Source organism: Melospiza georgiana, chromosome 29 (genome assembly GCF_028018845.1).
Source record: "Melospiza georgiana isolate bMelGeo1 chromosome 29, bMelGeo1.pri, whole genome shotgun sequence".
Classification (NCBI taxonomy): Eukaryota; Metazoa; Chordata; class Aves; order Passeriformes; family Passerellidae; genus Melospiza; species Melospiza georgiana.
In genome coordinates, this window is record NC_080458.1 from 3,632,914 (window position 1) to 3,653,206 (window position 20,293).

The 20,293-nt window shown below is 52.7% G+C and overlaps 2 protein-coding genes across 2 annotated transcripts; one reads left to right on the plus strand and one right to left on the minus strand.

Annotated features, from left to right (window-relative positions):
* The first annotated feature begins 2,118 nt into the window (after positions 1 to 2,118).
* DAZAP2 (DAZ associated protein 2) lies at positions 2,119 to 11,693 on the plus strand. The gene is made up of 4 exons (XM_058041994.1): positions 2,119 to 2,221; positions 2,814 to 2,914; positions 5,320 to 5,547; positions 10,366 to 11,693. The coding sequence occupies exons 1-4, from the start codon at positions 2,119 to 2,121 to the stop codon at positions 10,489 to 10,491; spliced, it is 558 nt and encodes a 185-aa protein (XP_057897977.1). The 3' UTR covers positions 10,492 to 11,693.
* A 1,647-nt stretch (positions 11,694 to 13,340) lies between these two features.
* Positions 13,341 to 18,535, minus strand: SMAGP (small cell adhesion glycoprotein). Its single transcript, XM_058042041.1, has 3 exons — positions 18,505 to 18,535; positions 18,339 to 18,413; positions 13,341 to 13,504 (listed from the first exon to the last, which is right to left on the minus strand). Exons 1-3 carry the CDS (start codon positions 18,533 to 18,535, stop codon positions 13,341 to 13,343), a joined length of 270 nt encoding a protein of 89 aa, XP_057898024.1.
* Between the last annotated feature and the right edge of the window lie 1,758 nt (positions 18,536 to 20,293).

Genomic DNA, 20,293 nt, shown 5'->3' on the forward strand with positions numbered 1-20,293 from the left:
TTACTATTATGCTATGTGTTGTGCATTTATATAAAAAATTATTGCCATATATTAATATTACACTACATATAATATATAACACATAACACATAACATATAACATATAACATATAATATATAATATATAATATATAATATATAATATATAATATATAATATATAATATATAATATATAATATATAATATATAATATATAATATATTATACATTATACATTATATATTATATATTATATATTATATATAATATATTATATATTATATATAATATATTATATATTATATATTATATATTATGTATAATGTATAACATATAACATATAACATATACATATAATATATAATATATAATATATCATATATCATATATCATATATCATATATCATATATCATATATCATATATCATATATAATATATCATATATCATATATCATATATTATATAATATATTATATATTATATATTATATATTACATATTATATATTATATATATTAAATTTAAAAATGTATAGAATGTATAGAATATATATTTCTATGCACAAATATATAATATATACATAATACATAGTCAATAAATTATACTAACTAAATTATATAAATATATCTCATATATATTTATATTGTGTAATATATATATATTTATATATATATTTGAGAATTTGGGAATTTGAGACTTTCGAGGGCATTTCACAACCTAAGGGAGCTCTTTAATCATGCAGAGATTTAGGGATTATTTATAGATATTATCATTATTAATAATATTAATATCAATAATAATAATAATAATTATTATAATTATAATAATAATTATAATTATTATAATAATATTGTATTTATATAGGTGTGATACACATAATATATATTTTTGTACTATATGTTCTCTTACTTTATCAGGATTTAATGAATATTTTAATATATAGTACTATTATGCCATATATTGGGCATTTATATAAATAGTTATTGGCATATATTAATATTACACTATAGATACGTATATATTTATATATTTACATATTATATATTTGTTTTATTTATTGTATTTTTATTTATTTATTATATACTTATAATTTATATAGTATATATTTAAATATATATTTATATATAATAGATTTATTTTTATTTATTATATTTTAGTTTATTTATTATATTTTCATTTATATTTTATATAGGATATAAATATATATTATCTTTTATACATTTAAATATGTGTTCATACATTTAAATATATAAATATAAAATAAATATAAAAGAAGTATAAAATATAAAACTATATTATATCTTTTGTATTATATATTATATATAATTATATATGCATATATTCATATATTACAAAGTAATATATTTATATATTAATGCATATTTATTATTTTGTACTAATATATTATTACAATAATTTATATAATGTTTTATTCATTAATCCTTATTAATATTTCTTTATATATTGTAGAAATAAATTGTATTTCTAAATGTGGGAAACTATTGTATTAATATTTTTAATGTAATTTACTATATTTATATATTGTTCTAGTATGTATTACATACCTCTAAAGGTTTCATATGTATTTTAGAAATACTTTAAAAATATTTATTTTAACTGCAATTTATAATAAATTCTAATGCTATGTTACATTCTTTACATTAAATTCTCATTAAATTTTTATCCTTAACAATGCTCAAATATAAAATTCTGTTATTCTCTGCCAGTATTTCCTGTTATTCTCGATATTCGAGATTTATTTCATTTTTAAACAAAATTTTCCAGACCCGATTAGGACCCCAAGACCCATTTAGGGCCCCCAGACCCATTTAGGGCCCCCAGACCCATTTAGTGCCCCCAGACCCCGTTTAGTGCCCCCAGACCCCCTTTAGGGACCCCTCCCCTCCAGCCCCTCCCCCCGTGACCCCGCCCCCTTTGGGACCCTCCCTCATTTCCCCCCCTCCACATTTTCCCGCGGTCTCTTTAAGATCGCGTGGCCCCGCCCCAAGCGCGATGACGTCACCACGTTCGCTTCCTGTCCCGCTTCCTGCCCCGTCCCTCACCCTCCCCCACGGGCCGCCCCCGCCTCCTCCTCCTCCTCCTCGCTCCCCGCCGTGCCCGCGGGAGCCGCCGCCGCCATGAACGGCAAAGGCAAGGCCGGGTCGGGCCCTCGGTGCCCTCAGCGGAGCCGCCGGGCCCGGCCGGGAGCGCCGGCCGGGGTCGCGGCGCCTTTAAGGGCGCGTGAGGGGCGGGGTCGCGCTGGCGGAGGGGGCGTGGCCAGGGTTGCCATAGAGACGCGTGCTCAGCCTCGCTTTGAGCCGGGAGGCGGGGCTGGGGGAGAAACCATGGGGAGGGGGCGCGGGGGGATGTGGGACCCTGGGGGGGAGATACCATAGAAGGGGGCACAGGGGGGTGTGAGAGTTTTTTGGGGGGAGATATCGTGGGGGGGTGACGGGGGAGGGTGTGAGGATTTGGGGGAGATACCATGGGGGGAGAGGGGGGGTGTGAACATTTGTGGTGGGGGAGATACCATGGGGGTGCACGGGGGGGTTGTGATACCACGAGGGGTGAATCTGAGGCGTTGCGGGGAGTGAGGGGCGATGCCATGATGTTGGGGGATGGCAGCACTGGGGGGACACTGAGGCCGGGCTGATGCCATGGGGGAGCTGCCGGGGGGGCACAGGGTGGGCAGTGGTGGCACCGATGCCCTGGGGGGGCACAGGGCGCGGGGCCGATGCCCTGGGGGGGCACAGGGCGCGGGGCCGATGCCTTTTCCTGCCAGGGCGGTTTTGGGCTCGGTCCCGGCTCTCCTGAGCCGTTCGTGTCCCCCCAGGGCCGTTCCCAGCCCAGCCCCTGTTCCCGGCCCCCCCCGGGTACCCCCCGGCTCTGCCCCTGCTGCAGCCGCACCCCTGCCCTGAGCCCGCCTACCCCGAGGTGCGTGGGACACGCGGGACACTCACAGGGGACACACGGGACACACGGGACACATGGGACACACGGGATATACACACATGGGACACACGGGATAAACACACATGGGACACGCGGGACACTCACATGGGACACACGGGACACTCACATGGGACACACGGGACACATGGGACACACGGGATATACACACATGGGACACACGGGATATACACACACGGGACACGCGGGACACTCACATGGGACACATGGGACACTCACATGGGACACACGGGATATACACACACGGGACACACGGGACACTCACATGGGACACACGGGACACACGGGACACATGGGACACATGGGACACTCACACGGGACACATGGGATATACACACATGGGACACACGGGACACACGAGACACTCACATGGGACACACGGGACACATGGGATATACACACATGGGACACGCGGGACACACGGGACACATGGGATATACACACATGGGACACACGGGACACTCTCATGGGACACACGGGACACATGGGATATACACACATGGGACACACGGGACACACGGGACACTCACATGGGACACACGGGACACATGGGATATACACACATGGGACACATGGCACACGTGAGACACACTGGCCATGTGGGATACACGGGACACACATGGGACGTGTGGGACACGTGAGACGCACCGGACACATGGGACACACAGGACACGTGTGATACGTGGCACCCATGGCACACATGGGACACGTGGGATAGATAATATCAGGACACATGGGACTCCTGTCTGGGGGGGTGACACCTGTATAGGGGGGGTGACACCTGGGTGGGGGGGGGTGACACCTGTGTGTGGGGGGGTGACACCTGTCTGGGTGGGTGACACCTGTTTGGGTATGGGTGACACCTGTCTGGGTATGGGTGACACCTGTCTGGGTATAGGTGACACCTGTCTGGGTAAGGGTGACACCTGTCTGAGGGGGGTGACACCTGTCTGGGTGGGGGTGACACCTGTCTGAGGGGGTGACACCTGTCTGCGTATGGGTGACACCTGTCTGACGGGGTGACACCTGTCTGGGTATGGGTGACACCTGTCTGGGTATGGGTGACACCTGTCTGGGTGAGGGTGACACCTGTCTGGGGGTGACACCTGTCTGGGTATGGGTGACACCTGTATGGGTAAGGGTGACACCTGTATGGGTAAGGGTGACACCTGTCTGACGGGGTGACACCTGTCTGGGTGGGTGACACCTGTCTGGGTAAGGGTGACACCTGTCTGGGTATGGGTGACACCTGTCTGAGGGGGTGACACCTGTCTGGGTGAGGGTGACACCTGTCTGGGTATGGGTGACACCTGTCTGAGGGGGTGACACCTGTCTGGGTGAGGGTGACACCTGTCTGGGGGGTGACACCTGTCTGGGTGAGGGTGACACCTGTCTGGGTATGGGTGACACCTGTCTGGGTATAGGTGACACCTGTCTGGGTGGGGGTGACACCTGTCTGGGTGGGTGACACCTGTCTGCGTATGGGTGACACCTGTCTGGGGGGTGACACCTGTCTGGGGGTGACACCTGTCTGGGGGTGACACCTATCTGGGGGGTGACACCTGTCTGGGGGGTGACACCTGTCTGGGTGGGTGACACCTGTCTGGGTATGGGTGACACCTGTCTGGGGGGTGACACCTGTCTGGGTGAGGGTGACACCTGTCTGGGTGGGGGTGACACCTGTCTGGGGGGTGACACCTGTCTGGGTAAGGGTGACACCTGTCTGGGTATAGGTGACACCTGTCTGGGTGAGGGTGACACCTGGGTGGGGGGGTGACACCTGTGTGGGTATGGGTGACACCTGTCTGGGGGGTGACACCTATCTGGGGGGTGACACCTGTCTGAGGGGGTGACACCTGTCTGGGTGGGTGACACCTAGGTGGGGGGAGTAACACCTGTCTGGGGGGTGGCACCTGTCTGGGTGAGGGTGACACCTGTCTGGGTATGTGTGACACCTGTCTGGGTGGGTGACACCTGTCTGGGTATGGGTGACACCTGTCTGGTGGGTGACACCTGTATAGGGGGGGTGACACCTGTCTGGTGGGTGACACCTGTGTGGGTATGGGTGACACCTGTCTGGTGGGTGACACCTGTCTGGGTATGGGTGACACCTGTCTGGTGGGTGACACCTGTATAGGGGGGGTGACACCTGTCTGGTGGGTGACACCTGTCTGGGTATGGGTGACACCTGTCTGGGTATGGGTGACACCTGTCTGACGGGGTGACACCTGTATAGGGGGGGTGACACCTGTCTGGAGGGTGACACCTGTGTGGGTGAGGGTGACACCTGTCTGGGTATGGGTGACACCTGTCTGGGGGGTGACACCTATCTGGTGGGTGACACCTGTGTGCCCTCGCTGTTTTTGCAGCTCTACCGCCTCAGCTTTGTCCCCCTGGGTGCCGCTGGCATCCCCCCCGTGTCCCCAGCGTGCCCAGGTGCGTCCCTGTACCTGCCCCTGGCGCCGCCCCTGCCCCTGGGCTCCCCCGTGGCCTTTGTGCCCCTGGGCCAGGTGTGCCCGGCAGGACCCGCTCTGCTGCTGGAGGGGGGCGCGGGCAGCGCCGCCAGGCTGGGCACAGGTGGCACCGCTGGCGTCCAGGTGAGGGCAGGGGCGGCTGAGGGGTGGCATGGGTGGGAAGGGTTGGCACAGGTGGGAAGGGTTGGCGCAGGTGGGGAGGGTTGGCACAGGTGGGAAGGGTTGGCACAGGTGGGGAGGGTTGGCACAGCTGGGAAGGGTTGGCGCAGGTGGGAAGGGTTGGGGCAGGTGGGGAAGGGTTGGGGCAGATGGGGAGGGTTGGCACAGGTGGGGAGGGTTGGGGCAGGTGGGAAGGGTTGGCACAGGTGGGAAGGGGCAGGTGGGAAGGGTTGGGGCAGGTGGGAAGGGTTGGCACAGGTGGGAAGGGTTGGCACAGGTGGGGAGGGTTGGTGCAGGTGGGGAGGGTTGGCACAGGTGGGAAAGGGCAGGTGGGGAGGGTTGGCACAGGTGGGGAGGGTTGGCACAGGTGGGAAGGGTTGGCACAGGTGGGGAGGGTTGGTGCAGGTGGGGAGGGTTGGTGCAGGTGGGAAGGGTTGGCACAGGTGGGGAGGGTTGGCACAGGTGGGGAGGGTTGGGGCAGGTGGGGAGGGTTGGCACAGGTGGGATTGCCAGCCTCCAGGTGAGGGCAGGTGGATCTGGGGGGTTGGCACAGATGGCAGGGTTTGGGACAGGTGGCACTGGCAGGATCCAGGTCACACCAGGTGGGTCTGTGGCATTTGGGGATTTGGGTGGCAATGTTTGGGACAGGTGACAATGGCAACATCCCAGGGAGTGCAGGTGGATCTAGGGGGGGTGGGACAGGTGAGAAGGTTTGGGACAAGTGGCACTGGCAGCATCGAGGTGAGGGCAGGTGGAGCTGGGGAGCTGGCACAGCTTGGGGGGTTTGGGACAGGTGACACTGGCAGCACCCCACTGAGTGCAGGTGGATCTGGGGGGTGGGGCAGGTGGGAGGGTTTGGGACAGGTGGGATTGTCGGGATCCAGGTGAGTGCAGGTGGATCTGGGGGGGTGGCACAGGTGGGATTGTCGGGATCCAGGTGAGTGCAGGTGGATCTGGGGGGGTGGCACAGGTGGGGGGGTTTGGGACAGGTGGGATTGTCAGGATCCAGGTGAGTGCAGGTGGATCTGGGGGTGGGACAGGTGGGAGGGTTTGGCACAGATGGCACTGTCAGGATCCAGGTGGGTGCAGGTGGATCTGTGGGCTTTGGGATGGGTGGGAGGGTTTGGGACAGGTGGGATTGTCGGGATCCAGGTGAGTGCAGGTGGATCTGGGGGGTGGGACAGGTGGGAGGGTTTGGGACAGGTGGGATTGTCGGGATCCAGGTGAGTGCAGGTGGATCTGGGGGGGGTGGGACAGATGGGATTGTCAGGATCCAGGTGAGTGCAGGTGGATCTGGGGGGTGGGACAGGTGGGAGGGTTTGGGACAGGTGGGATTGTCGGGATCCAGGTGAGTGCAGGTGGATCTGGGGGGGTGGGATGGGTGGGAGGGTTTGGGACAGGTGGGATTGTCGGGATCCAGGTGAGTGCAGGTGGATCTGGGGGGTGGGATGGGTGGGAGGGTTTGGGACAGGTGGGATTGTCGGGATCCAGGTGAGTGCAGGTGGATCTGTGGGCTTTGGGACAGGTGGGAGGGTTTGGCACAGGTGGGATTGTCGGGATCCAGGTGAGTGCAGGTGGATCTGGGGGGGGTGGGACAGGTGGGAGGGATTGGCACAGGTGGGATTGTCGGGATCCAGGTGAGTGCAGGTGGATCTGGGGGGTGGGACAGGTGGGAGGGATTGGGACAGGTGGGATTGTCGGGATCCAGGTGGGTGCAGGTGGATCTGTGGACTTTGGGATGGGGTGGGAAATTTTGGGGTGGCACTGGCAGCATCCAGGTGATACCGGGTGGATCTGTGGGGTTTGGGACAGGTGGGTTGGTTCGGGACAGATGGCACTGCCAGGATCCAGGGGAGTGCAGGTGGGTCTGTGGGTTTAGGACTGGTGGGAAGGGGTGGGACAGGTGGCACTGACAGCACCCAGGGAGTGCAGGTGGGTCTGGGGGATTTGGGTGGGGAGGGACCAGAAGATCTCCTGGCCCTGGCCCAGGTGAGTCCCAGCCCCATCCAGGTGGCTTTGGGCACATCCAGGTGGGGTTTGGGATCACGGGTGGCCTTGGGGGGAGCAGGGCAAGGGGGGTCTTGGGCCCCTGACCCCACCTGACCTCATCTGACCTCATCTGACCCCACCTGACCCCACCTGACCCCACCTGATCTCACCTGACCCCACCTGACCCCACCTGACCCCACCTGACCTCACCTGACCTCACCTGACCCCACCTGACCCCACCCGACCTCACCTGACCCCACCTGACCTCATCTGACTTCACCCGACCTCACCTGACCCCACCTGACCTCACCCGACCTCACCTGACCCCACCTGACCCCACCTGACCTCACCTGACCCCACCTGACCCCACCTGACCTCACCTGACCCCACCTGACCTCACCTGACCCCACCTGACCCCACCTGACCTCACCTGACCCCACCTGATCTCACCTGACCCCACCTGACCCCACCTGACCCCACCTGACCCCACCTGACCCCACCTGACCCCACGTGACCCCAGCCCTGGGCCTGGCACTTGCTGTGAGCTGGGGGAGGTTCCTGCACGCCTGGCCCTGCTCACCTGGGCCCCCCTGGCTCCCCTCTGCTGGAGCCTCACAGGTTCCTGCTGCCCTGGAAATGCCACCTGGAGCCTGGGGACAGGTGACAGTGTGTCCAGGTGACAGCACAGGTGACAGTGTGTGCCAATGTCACAGCACAGGTGACAGTGTGTGCCAATGTCACAGCACAGGTGACAGTGTGTCCGGGTGACAGCACAGGTGACAGTGTGTCCCCAGCTGGCAGCACAGGTGACAGTGTGTCCGGGTGACAGCACAGGTGACAGTGTGTCCCAATGTCACAGCACAGGTGACAGTGTGTCCCAATGTGGCAGCACAGGTGACAGTGTGTGCCCAGGTGACAGCACAGGTGACAGTGTGTGCCAATGTGGCAGCACAGGTGACAGTGTGTCCAGGTGGCAGCACAGGTGACAGTGTGTCCAGGTGACAGCACAGGTGACAGTGTGTGCCCAGGTGGCAGCACAGGTGACAGTGTGTCCCCAGGTGACAGCACAGGTGACAGTGTGTCCCAATGTCACAGCACAGGTGACAGTGTGTCCCCAGGTGACAGCACAGGTGACAGTGTGTGCCAATGTGGCAGCACAGGTGACAGTGTGCCCCAGTGACAGCACAGGTGACAGTGTGTCCCCAGGTGGCAGCACAGGTGACAGTGTGTGCCAATGTCACAGCACAGGTGACAGTGTGTGCCCAGGTGGCAGCACAGGTGACAGTGTGCCCCGGTGACAGCACAGGTGACAGTGTGTCCAGGTGACAGCACAGGTGACAGTGTGTGCCCAGGTGGCAGCACAGGTGACAGTGTGTCCCAATGTCACAGCACAGGTGACAGTGTGTGCCCAGGTGGCAGCACAGGTGACAGTGTGCCCCGGTGACAGCACAGGTGACAGTGTGTCCCCAGGTGGCAGCACAGGTGACAGTGTGTCCCAATGTCACAGCACAGGTGACAGGTGTCCAGGCCCGGTGTCACAGCCCTCAGGGGTGGCTCAGGGCTGTGTCCCAGCCCTGTCACTGTCCCTCAGTGGGGTTGGGGACATCTCTGTGTGCCCGGAGCGCGCCTGGGCTGTGACACCGGCCTTGGCTGTCCTGTCGTGACAGCGGCCTCGTGTCCCTCCTGTCACACAGCCTTGTCCCCGCTCCTGTTGCGACGCTGAACTTGTCTGTCCCCCTGTCATGACAGTGACCCGTCTCCTATCACGACAGTGGTCCATCCCCTATCGCGATAGTGACCCATCCCCTGTCACGACAGTGACCTGGCCCCTGTTGTGACAGTGACCTTGGCTGTCACCCTGTCATGACAGTGACCTGTCCCAATGTCGTGACAGTGACCTGTCTCCTATCATGACAGTGATCGGTCCCCTATCACAACAGTGACCCATCCCATGTCATGACAGTGACCCGTCCCCATGTCACGACAGTGACCTGTCCGCTGTGGTGACAGTGACCCATCCCCTATCGCGACAGTGACCCCTCTCCTATCGCGACAGTGACCCATCCCCTATCGCGGCAGTGACCCCTCCCCTATCGCGACAGTGACCCCTCCCCTATCACGACAGTGACCCGTCCTCTATCATGACAGTGGCCCCTCCCCTATCGCGACAGTGGCCCCTCCCCTATCGCGACAGTGACCCGTCCCCTATCGCGACAGTGGCCCCTCCCCTATCGCAACAGTGATCCGTCCTCTATCATGACAGTGACCCGTCCCCTATCGCGGCAGTGACCCGTCCTCTATCATGACAGTGACCCGTCCCCTATCGCGGCAGTGACCCCTCCCCTATCGCGGCAGTGACCCCTCCCCTATCGCGACAGTGACCCCTCCCCTATTGCGACAGTGACCCGTCCCCTATCGCGACAGTGACCCGTCCTCTATCATGACAGTGGCCCCTCCCCTATCGTGACAGTGGCCCCTCCCCTATCGCGACAGTGACCCGTCCCCTATCGCGACAGTGGCCCCTCCCCTATCGCGACAGTGACCCCTCCCCTATCGCGACAGTGACCCGTCCTCTATCATGACAGTGGCCCCTCCCCTATCGCGACAGTGACCCGTCCCCTATCGCGACAGTGACCCATCCCCTATCGCGACAGTGACCCCTCCCCTATCGCGACAGTGACCCGTCCCCTATCGCGACAGTGACCCGTCCTCTATCATGACAGTGGCCCCTCCCCTATCGCGACAGTGACCCCTCCCCTATCGCGACAGTGACCCGTCGCTGTTCCCTTGCAGCCGCCGCCCGCCGGGTGCCCCCCGGTTGCCGCCCCGGTGCCGGTGCCGCCCGGAGCCGCCGTCCTGCTGCCCCCGCGCAAGGGGCGCGGCCCGGGGGGAAACGGGGGCGGCTTCGGCCTCTGGTGAGGGGGGGCCGGGGCTGGGGTCCCCCCTGACCCTTTGGGGTCCCCCCCGTTCAGCCCCTCCCCCCCGGGACCCCAAAGGTGGGAGGGACCCCCCGGTGACAGCGGGGAGGGGTTTGATCACTTGGGGGGTTCAGTCACAAATGGGGCTGAGCTCAGCCCCGCCCCTTCCTCATTTATATGCAGCTCTAATTAATGAATGGCCTAATTAAGCCCTGGGGAGGGATTTCCCCTTCCACACCCCCTCATCCCTCTGCTAGAGCCATCCGGGGTTCTCTTCTTTTTGGGAAAGGTGGCTTTGGGGTAGGAAACAGAAAAAATCTCCTCTCCAGAGACAAAATTCTCTTCCCAGAAGCAAAATCCCTTTCCCAGAGCCAAAAATCTCATCCTCAGAGGCAAAATTCCCTCCCCAGAAGCAAAATCTCCTCCCCAGAGGCAAAAGCTGAGCCCCTCCTGGCCTCTCCCGAGGTTCCCCGTCACCCTCTCCCACCTTTTCCTCCCGGAGCTCTGTCCTGGGATTTTTTTGAACCCCCTCCCAGTAATTTTGGATTTTTTGCACTTCAGCTCCAATCAAAGCCATGAGCGGTGCCAGGGCCGCGCTGCCTCTCCCGTGGGATCCTCCCCGTTCCAGCTAGAGCCGGGTTTAATTAATGCTTAATTAGCAAACGCTTGGGTTTAACTCGAACCTGGTCTTTTAACACCCGAATTCCTTAAATCCGAGAGGCTGTTTCCATCTGTGCCGGGGTGGGAACTCTCAGGGAGCGCCCAAATCCCTTGGGTTCCCTCTTTAGGGTCGGGATGGTTTGGGGTTTATCAATGGGGTTATCAATGAGGTGTAAATTGGTGGTTTATGGAGGAATTTTTTTGTGAATGGAATGTTTGTAAATGGATTTTTGTGAATGGGGTGGTTGTAGGTGGGTTTTTATGAATGGGGTATTTGTGAACGGGTTTATCAATGGGTTTATCACTGCATTGATAACCAAACCTCCACAAGCTTGGGAGGAGCACTTCAGGGATCCTCAGTCGGGTGTTTTTCTTCTTTTTGGTTGTTACTTGATGAAGAAAGAGCTCAGATTCGCTTTTATTTTATCTTAAATATTTCACTTTATTCTGAATCTGTGTTCTGTGTGTGTGTGGCCATCCCTGACTGTTCCCAAGGGCTCTCGGACTCTCTGTGCTGCACTGAACTTGTGGATTTTTATACTAAAAACCAAAAATAAAGATTATTTTGAAAATTTAAATGAAGTGACAAATTTCTGTTGGGCCTCTGAGAACCCCTCTGGCTGCTGCCAGCTGGGATTTACTCACTTCTTTCCTTTTTCCTGCTGCGTTGGGAACTTCCTCTTATTATTTTTTTGGGGGGTACTTGGGGTTTTTCCTGCTCTCGGGACCCACATATTCTTCCATGGTTGGCTTCATAAATTAAGGAAGAAAAAATAAACTCAAACCAAACAAAATCAGTCTGTAGATCCTCAGCTTTAGGCAGAAGCCCAGCTCCAGGGGATTTAGGGAGATCACAAAATCCAGAGGATCCAGGCAGATCCCAGCTCCAGGATATTTAGGCAGAGCCCCAGCGAATTTAGGGATGTTTCCAATTTAGATGGATCCTCAAATCCAAGGAATTTAGGGAGAACCCCAAAGCCAGGAAATGCAGGTAGAGCCCCAAATGCAGGGGATGTAGGCAGATCCCACTTAGGAAGATCCCCCACCTCCAAAACATTTCAGCAGATCCTCAGCTCTGGAATACTTCAGTGCATCCCCAGCTCCAGGAAATTTGAGCAGATCCCCGATGCCAGGGAATTCAGGTAGCATCCTAACTCCTGAAAATTCACATAGACCCCCATCTCCAGGGAATTTAGGGAGATCACAAGCTCCAGCATATTTAGGCAGAACCCCAGGGGATTTAGGGAGGTTTCCAATTTAGGTGGATCCCCAAATCCCGGGAATTTGGGCAGAACCCCAAAGCCAGGACATGCAGGTAGAGCCCCAGCTCCAGGGGATTTAGGGAGATCCCAGCTCCAGGCATTCAGGCAGATCCCAGCTCCAGGATATTTAGGCAGAACCTCAGCCCCAGGGAATTCAGGCAGGTTTCAAATTTAGGTGGATCCCCAAATCCCAGGAATTTAGGCAGAGCCCCAAAGCCTGGAAATGCAGGTAAAGGCCCTAAATCCCTCTGGGGGATTGAGGCAGATCCCACTTAGGAAGATCCCCCACCTCCAAAACATTTCAGCAGATCCTCAGCTCTGGGATATTTCAGTGCATCCCCAGCTCCAGGAAATTTGGGCAGATCCCTGATGCCAGGGAATTCAAGTATCATCCTAACTCCTGAAAATTCATAGAGGCCTCCAGCTCCAGGGAATTTAGGGAGATCACAAGCTCCAGGATATTTAGGCAGAACCCCAGGGGATTTAGGCAGTTTCTAATTTAGGTGGATCCCCAAATCCAGGAAATGCAAGTAGAGGCCCAGCTCCATGGAATTTAGAGAGATCACAAGTTCCATGAGATTCAGGCAGATCCCAGCTCCAGGATATTTAGGCAGAACCTCAGTCCCAGGGAATTCAGGCAGGTTTCCAATTTAGGTGGATCCCCAAATCCAGGGAATTTAGCAGAACCCCAAATCCAGGAAATGTAGGTAAAGCCCCAAATCCAGGGGATTTAGGCAGATCCCACTTAGGAAGATCCCCCACCTCCAGGGAATTTCAGCAGATCCTCAGCTCCGGGATATTTCAAGTCCAGGAAATTTGAGCAGATCCCTGATGGCAGGGAATTCAGATAGCATCCTAACTCCTGAAAATTCATAGAATCCTCCATCTCCAGGGGATTTTGGGATCTGTGTGGGTCCCAGGCGTGTCCTTAGATGAAATATTCCTCCTTGTCCTTGGCTGGAGGCTCCTCCCTCGGGGTGGCGTCGGGCTCGGGCTGCTCGTAGGTGAGGTAGGAGCCCTGGTTCCGGTACAGGTAAACTCCAATCACCACCAGCACGGTGAGCAGGGTCAGGAACACCAGGGTGATCACCACTGCAGGGCAAGCACAGGTGTGACAGGTGAGATGTATTGGGATAATTACCAATATTGCTGGACAGGACGTGCCTGAGCTTGTCCGGCCCTTGGTGCTGAACCAAAAAGTGGCAACTGTAGTGATTTCACCCCAGAGACACTTTTGGCCACCTGGGTGTGAGGTGTGTCGCAGATGTCTTTTATGAAAAATCCTTTCCTTAGGATTTTTCCTCCTGAGAAGCTGAGGCTTCAAGAACAAAATGTAAACGTTGGTTATCTGCTGCTGTGGAATGCAACAGGTGCATCTGTGATTGGTCTCATGTTAGATGTTTGTAATTAATGGCCAATCACAGTGAGCTGGCTCGGACAGAGAGTCCAAGCCACAAACCTTTGTTATCATTCTTTGCTATTCTATTCTTAGCCAGCCTTCTGATGAAATCCTTTCTTCTATTCTTTTAGTACAGTTTTAGTGTAATATATATCATAAAATAATAAATCACGCCTTCTGAAACATGGAGTCAAATCCTCATCTCTTCCCTCCTCCAAGAACCCCTGTGAATACTGTCACAGTGGTGTTTCACCCTGAGACAATTTTGGCCAGCTGGATGTGCGGTATTTCACCCCAGAGACACTTTTTCTGCCTGGATCACCCCACAGACACTTTTGGCTGTGGGTGTGTGGTGTTTCACTCACAGACACCTTTGGCCGGCTGGGTGTGTGGTGTTTCACCCCACAGACACTTTAGGCTGGCTGGGTGTGTGGTGTTTCACCCCACAGACACTTTTGGCTGTGGGTGTGTGGTGTTTCACCCCACAGACACTTTGGGCTGTGGGTGTGTGGTGTTTCACCCCACAGACACTTTGGGCTGGCTGGGTGTGTGGTGTTTCACCCCACAGACACTTTAGGCTGGCTGGGTGTGTGGTGTTTCACCCCACAGACACTTTAGGCTGGCTGGGTGTGTGGTGTTTCACCCCACAGACACTTTGGGCTGGCTGGGTGTGTGGTGTTTCACCCCACAGACACTTTGGGCTGGCTGGGTGTGTGGTGTTTCACCCCACAGACACTTTTGGCTGTGGGTGTGTGGTGTTTCACCCCACAGACACCTTTGGCCGGCTGGGTGTGTGGTGTTTCACCCCACAGACACTTTGGGCTGGCTGGGTGTGTGGTGTTTTATCCCACAGACACTTTTGGCTGTGGATGTGTGGTGTTTCACCCCACAGACACTTTGGGCTGTGGGTGTGTGGTGTTTCACCCCACAGACACTTTGGGCTGGCTGGGTGTGTGGTGTTTCACCCCACAGACACTTTTGGCTGTGGGGTGTGTGGTGTTTCACCCCACAGACACTTTGGGCTGTGGGTGTGTGGTGTTTCACCCCACAGACACTTTTGGCTGTGGGTGTGTGGTGTTTCACCCCACAGACACTTTGGGCTGGCTGGGTGTGTGGTGTTTCACCCTGCAGAAACTTTTGGCTGTGGGGTGTGTGGTGTTTCACCCCACAGACACTTTTGGCTGTGGGTGTGTGGTGTTTCACCCCACAGACACTTTGGGTTGGCTGGGTGTGTGGTGTTTTATCCCACAGACACTTTTGGCTGTGGATGTGTGGTGTTTCACCCCACAGACACTTTGGGCTGTGGGTGTGTGGTGTTTCACCCCACAGACACTTTGGGCTGGCTGGGTGTGTGGTGTTTCACCCCACAGACACTTTTGGCTGTGGGGTGTGTGGTGTTTCACCCCACAGACACTTTGGGCTGTGGGTGTGTGGTGTTTCACCCCACAGACACTTTGGGCTGTGGGTGTGTGGTGTTTCACCCACAGACACTTTAGGCTGGCTGGGTGTGTGGTGTTTCACCCCACAGACACTTTTGGCTGTGGGTGTGTGGTGTTTCACCCCACAGACACTTTTGGCTGTGGGTGTGTGGTGTTTCACCCCACAGACACTTTGGGCTGTGGGCGTGTGGTGTTTCACCCCACAGACACTTTGGGCTGCCTGGGTGTGTGGTGTTTCACCCTGCAGAAACTTTTGGCTGTGGGTGTGTGGTGTTTCACCCCACAGACACTTTGGGCTGTGGGTATGTGGTGTTTCACCCCACAGACACTTTGGGCTGGCTGGGTGTGTGGTGTTTTACCCCACAGACACTTTGGGCTGGCTGGGTGTGTGGTGTTTCACCCCACAGACACTTTTGGCTGTGGGTGTGTGGTGTTTCACCCCACAGACACTTTTGGCTGGCTGGGTGCTGCAGCTGGGCCCATGCAGACAAGGCCAGGCCTGCAGGAGCTCTGGTGGTGCTGGGATGGAGCTTCCCCCCATAACAGGGGCTGCTCCTCAGGTTTCCCTCTGTGGAGAAACTTTAAGGTGGTGGTGAAGGAAAGGAGTTGGTTCTGATGGAGGGTTTGGATCCAGAGCTTTATTCTGGCCCACAGGCCTCTGAATGCAGCACCAGCTCCCACAGAACCCCCTGAGCCCGTGGTTGCTGCTCCTTTGAACCTGGGTCATTTTTCAGGCTTGTTTTGCCCAGAAGAGGTACCTGGACTGTCTGTAACTCTTTGTTTTTTATTGTCTCATGCTGTCCTAATCTAAATTGTCCAAATTATTATTACTCTAACGATGTTGCTATTGTTATACCCATTTTAATACTATTAAACTTTTAAAAATTTAAAAACAAGTGATTGGCATTTTTCACAATTCCAGAATTAAAATGCAATGGTAAAAAGGCCACAAGCAGAGCTCAGATCAGCACTGACCCAGGTTGGGTGACACAGTGGGGCACTCTGGCTCCTCTCCTCTGGGCATCACCCACAGAAAACTCTCACAAAGTCTTTTTATACATTTCCAAGATTTGGAGAAGGTTTCTTGCATTCTTATCATTGATCTTATCCTTTTAGCACCTTCATGTAGTTTTTCCTTTCTTGCTGCTGCTTTTGCTGAAAGTTTCCCAAAAATGGTAAATATTCACCTTGTTAGAGGGAAATCTCCTGCAATGAACATTTTAGGAGACACAGATTTATCTTATCGATGATGCACATTGACTGCACATTGCTGGGGTTTGGTCAGAGGAATAATCCTGTGGAATTAACATTTGTGGAGATGAATGTTCAGGCTGGGATTTTGGTGCATATCACTGTAATCTCATCAGAGGTGAGAGGAATGAGGGATTTGTCTTTCCAAACAAGCTGTGAGTCTGCTGGTGGATAAAACCAGCACTGGGAGATAAAAGAAACAATGGGAAGGATTGCACTGATTGATGAATGGAAAATGAGATTTGTTCTTACAAATAAACTTTAGGTTTGCTGATGAACGAAATTAGACATTGAAATAAAATGTCTGATAAATGAAATTAGACATTGAGAGATGAAAGAAACAATGGGGAAGAAAAACCCCTAAATGTCATAAGAATTAAAAATTAAAAGGGAGGGTTGTGTGTTAGAGGGGAATCTTTGGTATCAGGTGTTCTGGGGAGTCTGAACCTCTCAAGAACCTCAGAAATGGGGGAAAAGAGAGGGAAATTGGGATAAAAAGGAGGCTGTGTCCTCCAGAAATCTGAGAGTTCCCAGGGCAATGCCCCATGGCCTCTGCCTTTATTGGAATAAAGCAAAAGGATTCCTCTGGCTCCTCTTTGGACATAAACCTCTGATGTTCGTGGATGAATTTTCCTAACACAGGGAATTTCCCAAAGCCTCCTTTGGTGTGCCAGGATTTTCATCAGGTGAGATTACTGTAGCCTCAGCAGGAATTTATACATATCATCCATTACAGACTACAGTAAAATGAAAATCCTGGCACACCAAAGGAGGGTTCAGGAAATTCCCTCTGATGAGATTACAGCGATGTGCACCAAAATCCCAGCCTGAAGGAAATGTTGATTCCACAGGATTATTCCTCTGACCAAACCCCACAAAGTGCATTCCATGTGCACCATCAATAAGATAAATCTGTGTCTCCTAGAATGGATATTGCAGGTTTTCCTCTAACAAGGTGAATTATTTACCAGTTTTGGGAAACTCTCAGCAAGAAAGGAAAACCGACATGAAGATGCTAAAAAGATAAGATCAATGATAAGAAAGCAAGAAACCCTCGGAGCTTGGAAATTAATAAAAAGACTTTGTAAAAGTTTTCTGTGAGTGATGCCCAGAGGAGAGGAGCCAGTGCCCCCCCTGTGTCACCCAGCCTGGTTCTGCTCTGATCTGAGCTCTGCTTGTGGCCTTTTAACCATTGTATTTTAATTCTGGGATAAATTCTCCTTATGAATTGTTTAATTAATTTATAACACAGCCTGTAATAGATGATATGTATAAATTCGTGCTGAGGCCACAATAATCCCACCTGATGGAAATCCTGGCATATCAAAAGAGGCTTTGGGAAATTCCCTCTGATGAGATTACAGTGATGTGCGCCAAAATCCCAGCCTGAAGGAAATGTTGATTCCACAGGATTATTCCTCTGACCAAACCCCAGCAATGTGCATTCCATGTGCACCATCAATAAGATAAATCTGTGTCTCCTAGAATCAATATTGCAGATTTCCCTCTAACAAGGTGAATTATTTACCAGTTTTGGGAAACTCTCAGCAAGAAAGGAAAACCTACATGAAGATGCTAAAAGGATAAGATCAATGATAAGAAAGCAAGAAACCCTAGGAGCTTGGAAATGTATAAAAAGACTTTGTAAAAGTTTTCTGTGGGTGATGCCCAGAGGAGAGGAGCCAGTGCCCCCCCTGTGTCACCCAGCCTGGTTCTGCTCTGATCTGAGCTTTGCTTGTGGCCTTTTTACCATTGTATTTTAATTCTGGGATAAATTCTCCCTATTAATCAAATGGTTTAATTAGTTTATAACTCAGCCGGAGGGGCCCGGCCTCACCTGCGATCACGGCGGTGTCGGCGTCCTCATGGCCAGGAGGGGTCGGAGCCTTCCTCAGGTACGGCGTGGTCGGGTCTTCCTCGGCACAGGGAGAGAGGGGGGTCAGGGAGGGCTGAGCGGGGGGAGAAGGTGGGGAGAGCCCGGAGGAGCCGCTCCAGGTGCTCACCTGAGCTCAGGTGGGGCCGATCTCCCTCCATCGCATCGGCGCCTTCCAGGGGAAGGGTTGGGGTCCTTCAGAGCTGCCAAAAAAAAGCGACAAAAGTGGTGAATTCCCGCTCAGTGCCCCATCACCTGTGCTCAGGTGGGGATGAGATCCCTCCTTCCAGGTGAGGCTCGGGATTCCTTCGGAATTACCAAAAATAGCGATAAAAGTCGTGATTTCCCCCCAAACCACCCCAAAACTTGCAGCACGAGGGGGGTGGTGGTGCAGCACCAGTAACGCACTGGAATTACTGGGGCTGGGGTCGCAGCCGGGACAGGGAAGAGCCAGCCCCTGGCTGGATTCACTCCTAAATTTCGAGAGCTTCAAAGTGCCTGAAAGTCCTTGAAAATGCCCCAAAATGCGGGGCCGGAGCTCGGGAATTGCCCGTCCCACCTTGGCCGTGCCCGATGGGGACCCCCGGGCCCCCCGAATGTCCCGGTGGTGGCTCCGGGGCCGGGCGGCTCCGGGGCGCGTGGGTTCCGTGACTCAGCGCGGTCGGAGCGAATCCGATCCCGTTTGTTTGGGTTTTGTTTTTTTTTTTTTTAAAAAGAGGAAATCGAGCGGCGGGAGCGGGGCAGGAGCGGGGCGGGGCCACGGCCGGGCCGGGAGCGGGAATTTTGGGCTGAGGGCGCCGGGAATTGGGGCTGGGTGAGCCGGGAATTTGGTTTGGGGAGCCCCGGGAATTGGGACTGGGAGCTGGGTCTGGGGAAGCCGGGAACTGGAGCTGGGGGGACCCGGGAATTTGGTCTGGGGGAGCCCCGGGAGTTGGGTTTGGGGGTCCCGGGAATTGGGGCTGGGGGAGCCGGGAATTTAATTTGGGGGGAGCCCTGGGAATTGGGTCTGGGGGCCAGGCGGGAATTGGGACTGGGGAGAGGCGGGAATTGGGTCTGGAGGAGCTCCAGGAACTGAGGCTGGAAAAGCTCTGGGAATCGGGGTTGGAGGAGCCCCGAGAATTGGGTCTGGTGGGGCCGGGAATTGTGGCTGGGGGAGGCAGGAATTTGGGCTGAGGGGGCCCCGGGAATTGGGGCTGGGGGAGCCAGGAATTGGGGCTGGGAGAGCTGGGAATTGGGTCTGGGGGAGCCCCGAGAACTGAGGCTGGGCGCTAGCCGGGAATTGGGGCTTGGGGTGCCGGGAATTGGGGCTGGGGGAGGTGGGAATTTGGGCTGGGGAGAGGCAGGAACTGGGGCTGGGGGCCAGCCGGGAATTGGGTCTGTGGGGGAGGCGGGAATTTGGGTCTGGGGTCCCCGGGAGCTCGGGCCGTGCCCGTTCCCCTCCCGCAGGGCTCAGGGAGGGCGGCACCCGAGCAGGCAAAGCCCGGCTTGGGCTGGCAGCAGCCGCTCCTTAAACTCAGTTTTACTTAAATCAGCTGTGCTTTAAACCCAGCTGTGCTTTAAACCCAGCTTTGCTTTAAACTCGGTTTTGCTGTAAGAACAGTTCCGCTTTAAAACCTTGTTTTGTTTTAAGCCTGTTTCACTTTAAACCTTGTTTAGCTTTAAAACCAGCTTTGCTTGAAACCAAACTCTGCTTTAATCCCAATTTCGTTTTAAACCCGATTTTTTTTTTCTTAAACGCAGCTTTGCTTTAAACCCAGCTTTGCATTAAACACAATTTTATTTCCAGCACAATTTTGCTTTAAGCCTGATTTTACTTTAGTCTAGTCCTATGTTAAACCCAGCTTTTCTTTAAACTTAGTTTCGCTTTAAACTCATTTTGCTTTAAACTCAATTTCACTTTAAGGCCCAGCTTTTCATTA

What these genes read in the sequence shown, in the direction of transcription:
- DAZAP2 (XM_058041994.1), top strand. Translation starts at nt 2,119, where the DNA reads ATGAACGGCAAAGGCAAGGCCGGGTCGGGCCCTCGGTGCCCTCAGCGG. An exon ending in CTGAGCCCGCCTACCCCGAG is followed by an intron (nt 2,915 to 5,319) that starts GTGCGTGGGACA and finishes CTGTTTTTGCAG; the next exon opens with CTCTACCGCCTCAGCTTTGT. An exon ending in GTGGCACCGCTGGCGTCCAG is followed by an intron (nt 5,548 to 10,365) that starts GTGAGGGCAGGG and finishes GTTCCCTTGCAG; the next exon opens with CCGCCGCCCGCCGGGTGCCC.
- SMAGP (XM_058042041.1), bottom strand. Translation starts at nt 18,535, where the DNA reads ATGGAGGGAGATCGGCCCCACCTGAGCTCAG. An exon ending in TCGGCCCCACCTGAGCTCAG is followed by an intron (nt 18,414 to 18,504) that starts GTGAGCACCTGG and finishes GTGCCGAGGAAG; the next exon opens with ACCCGACCACGCCGTACCTG. An exon ending in CGACACCGCCGTGATCGCAG is followed by an intron (nt 13,505 to 18,338) that starts GTGAGGCCGGGC and finishes CTTGCCCTGCAG; the next exon opens with TGGTGATCACCCTGGTGTTC.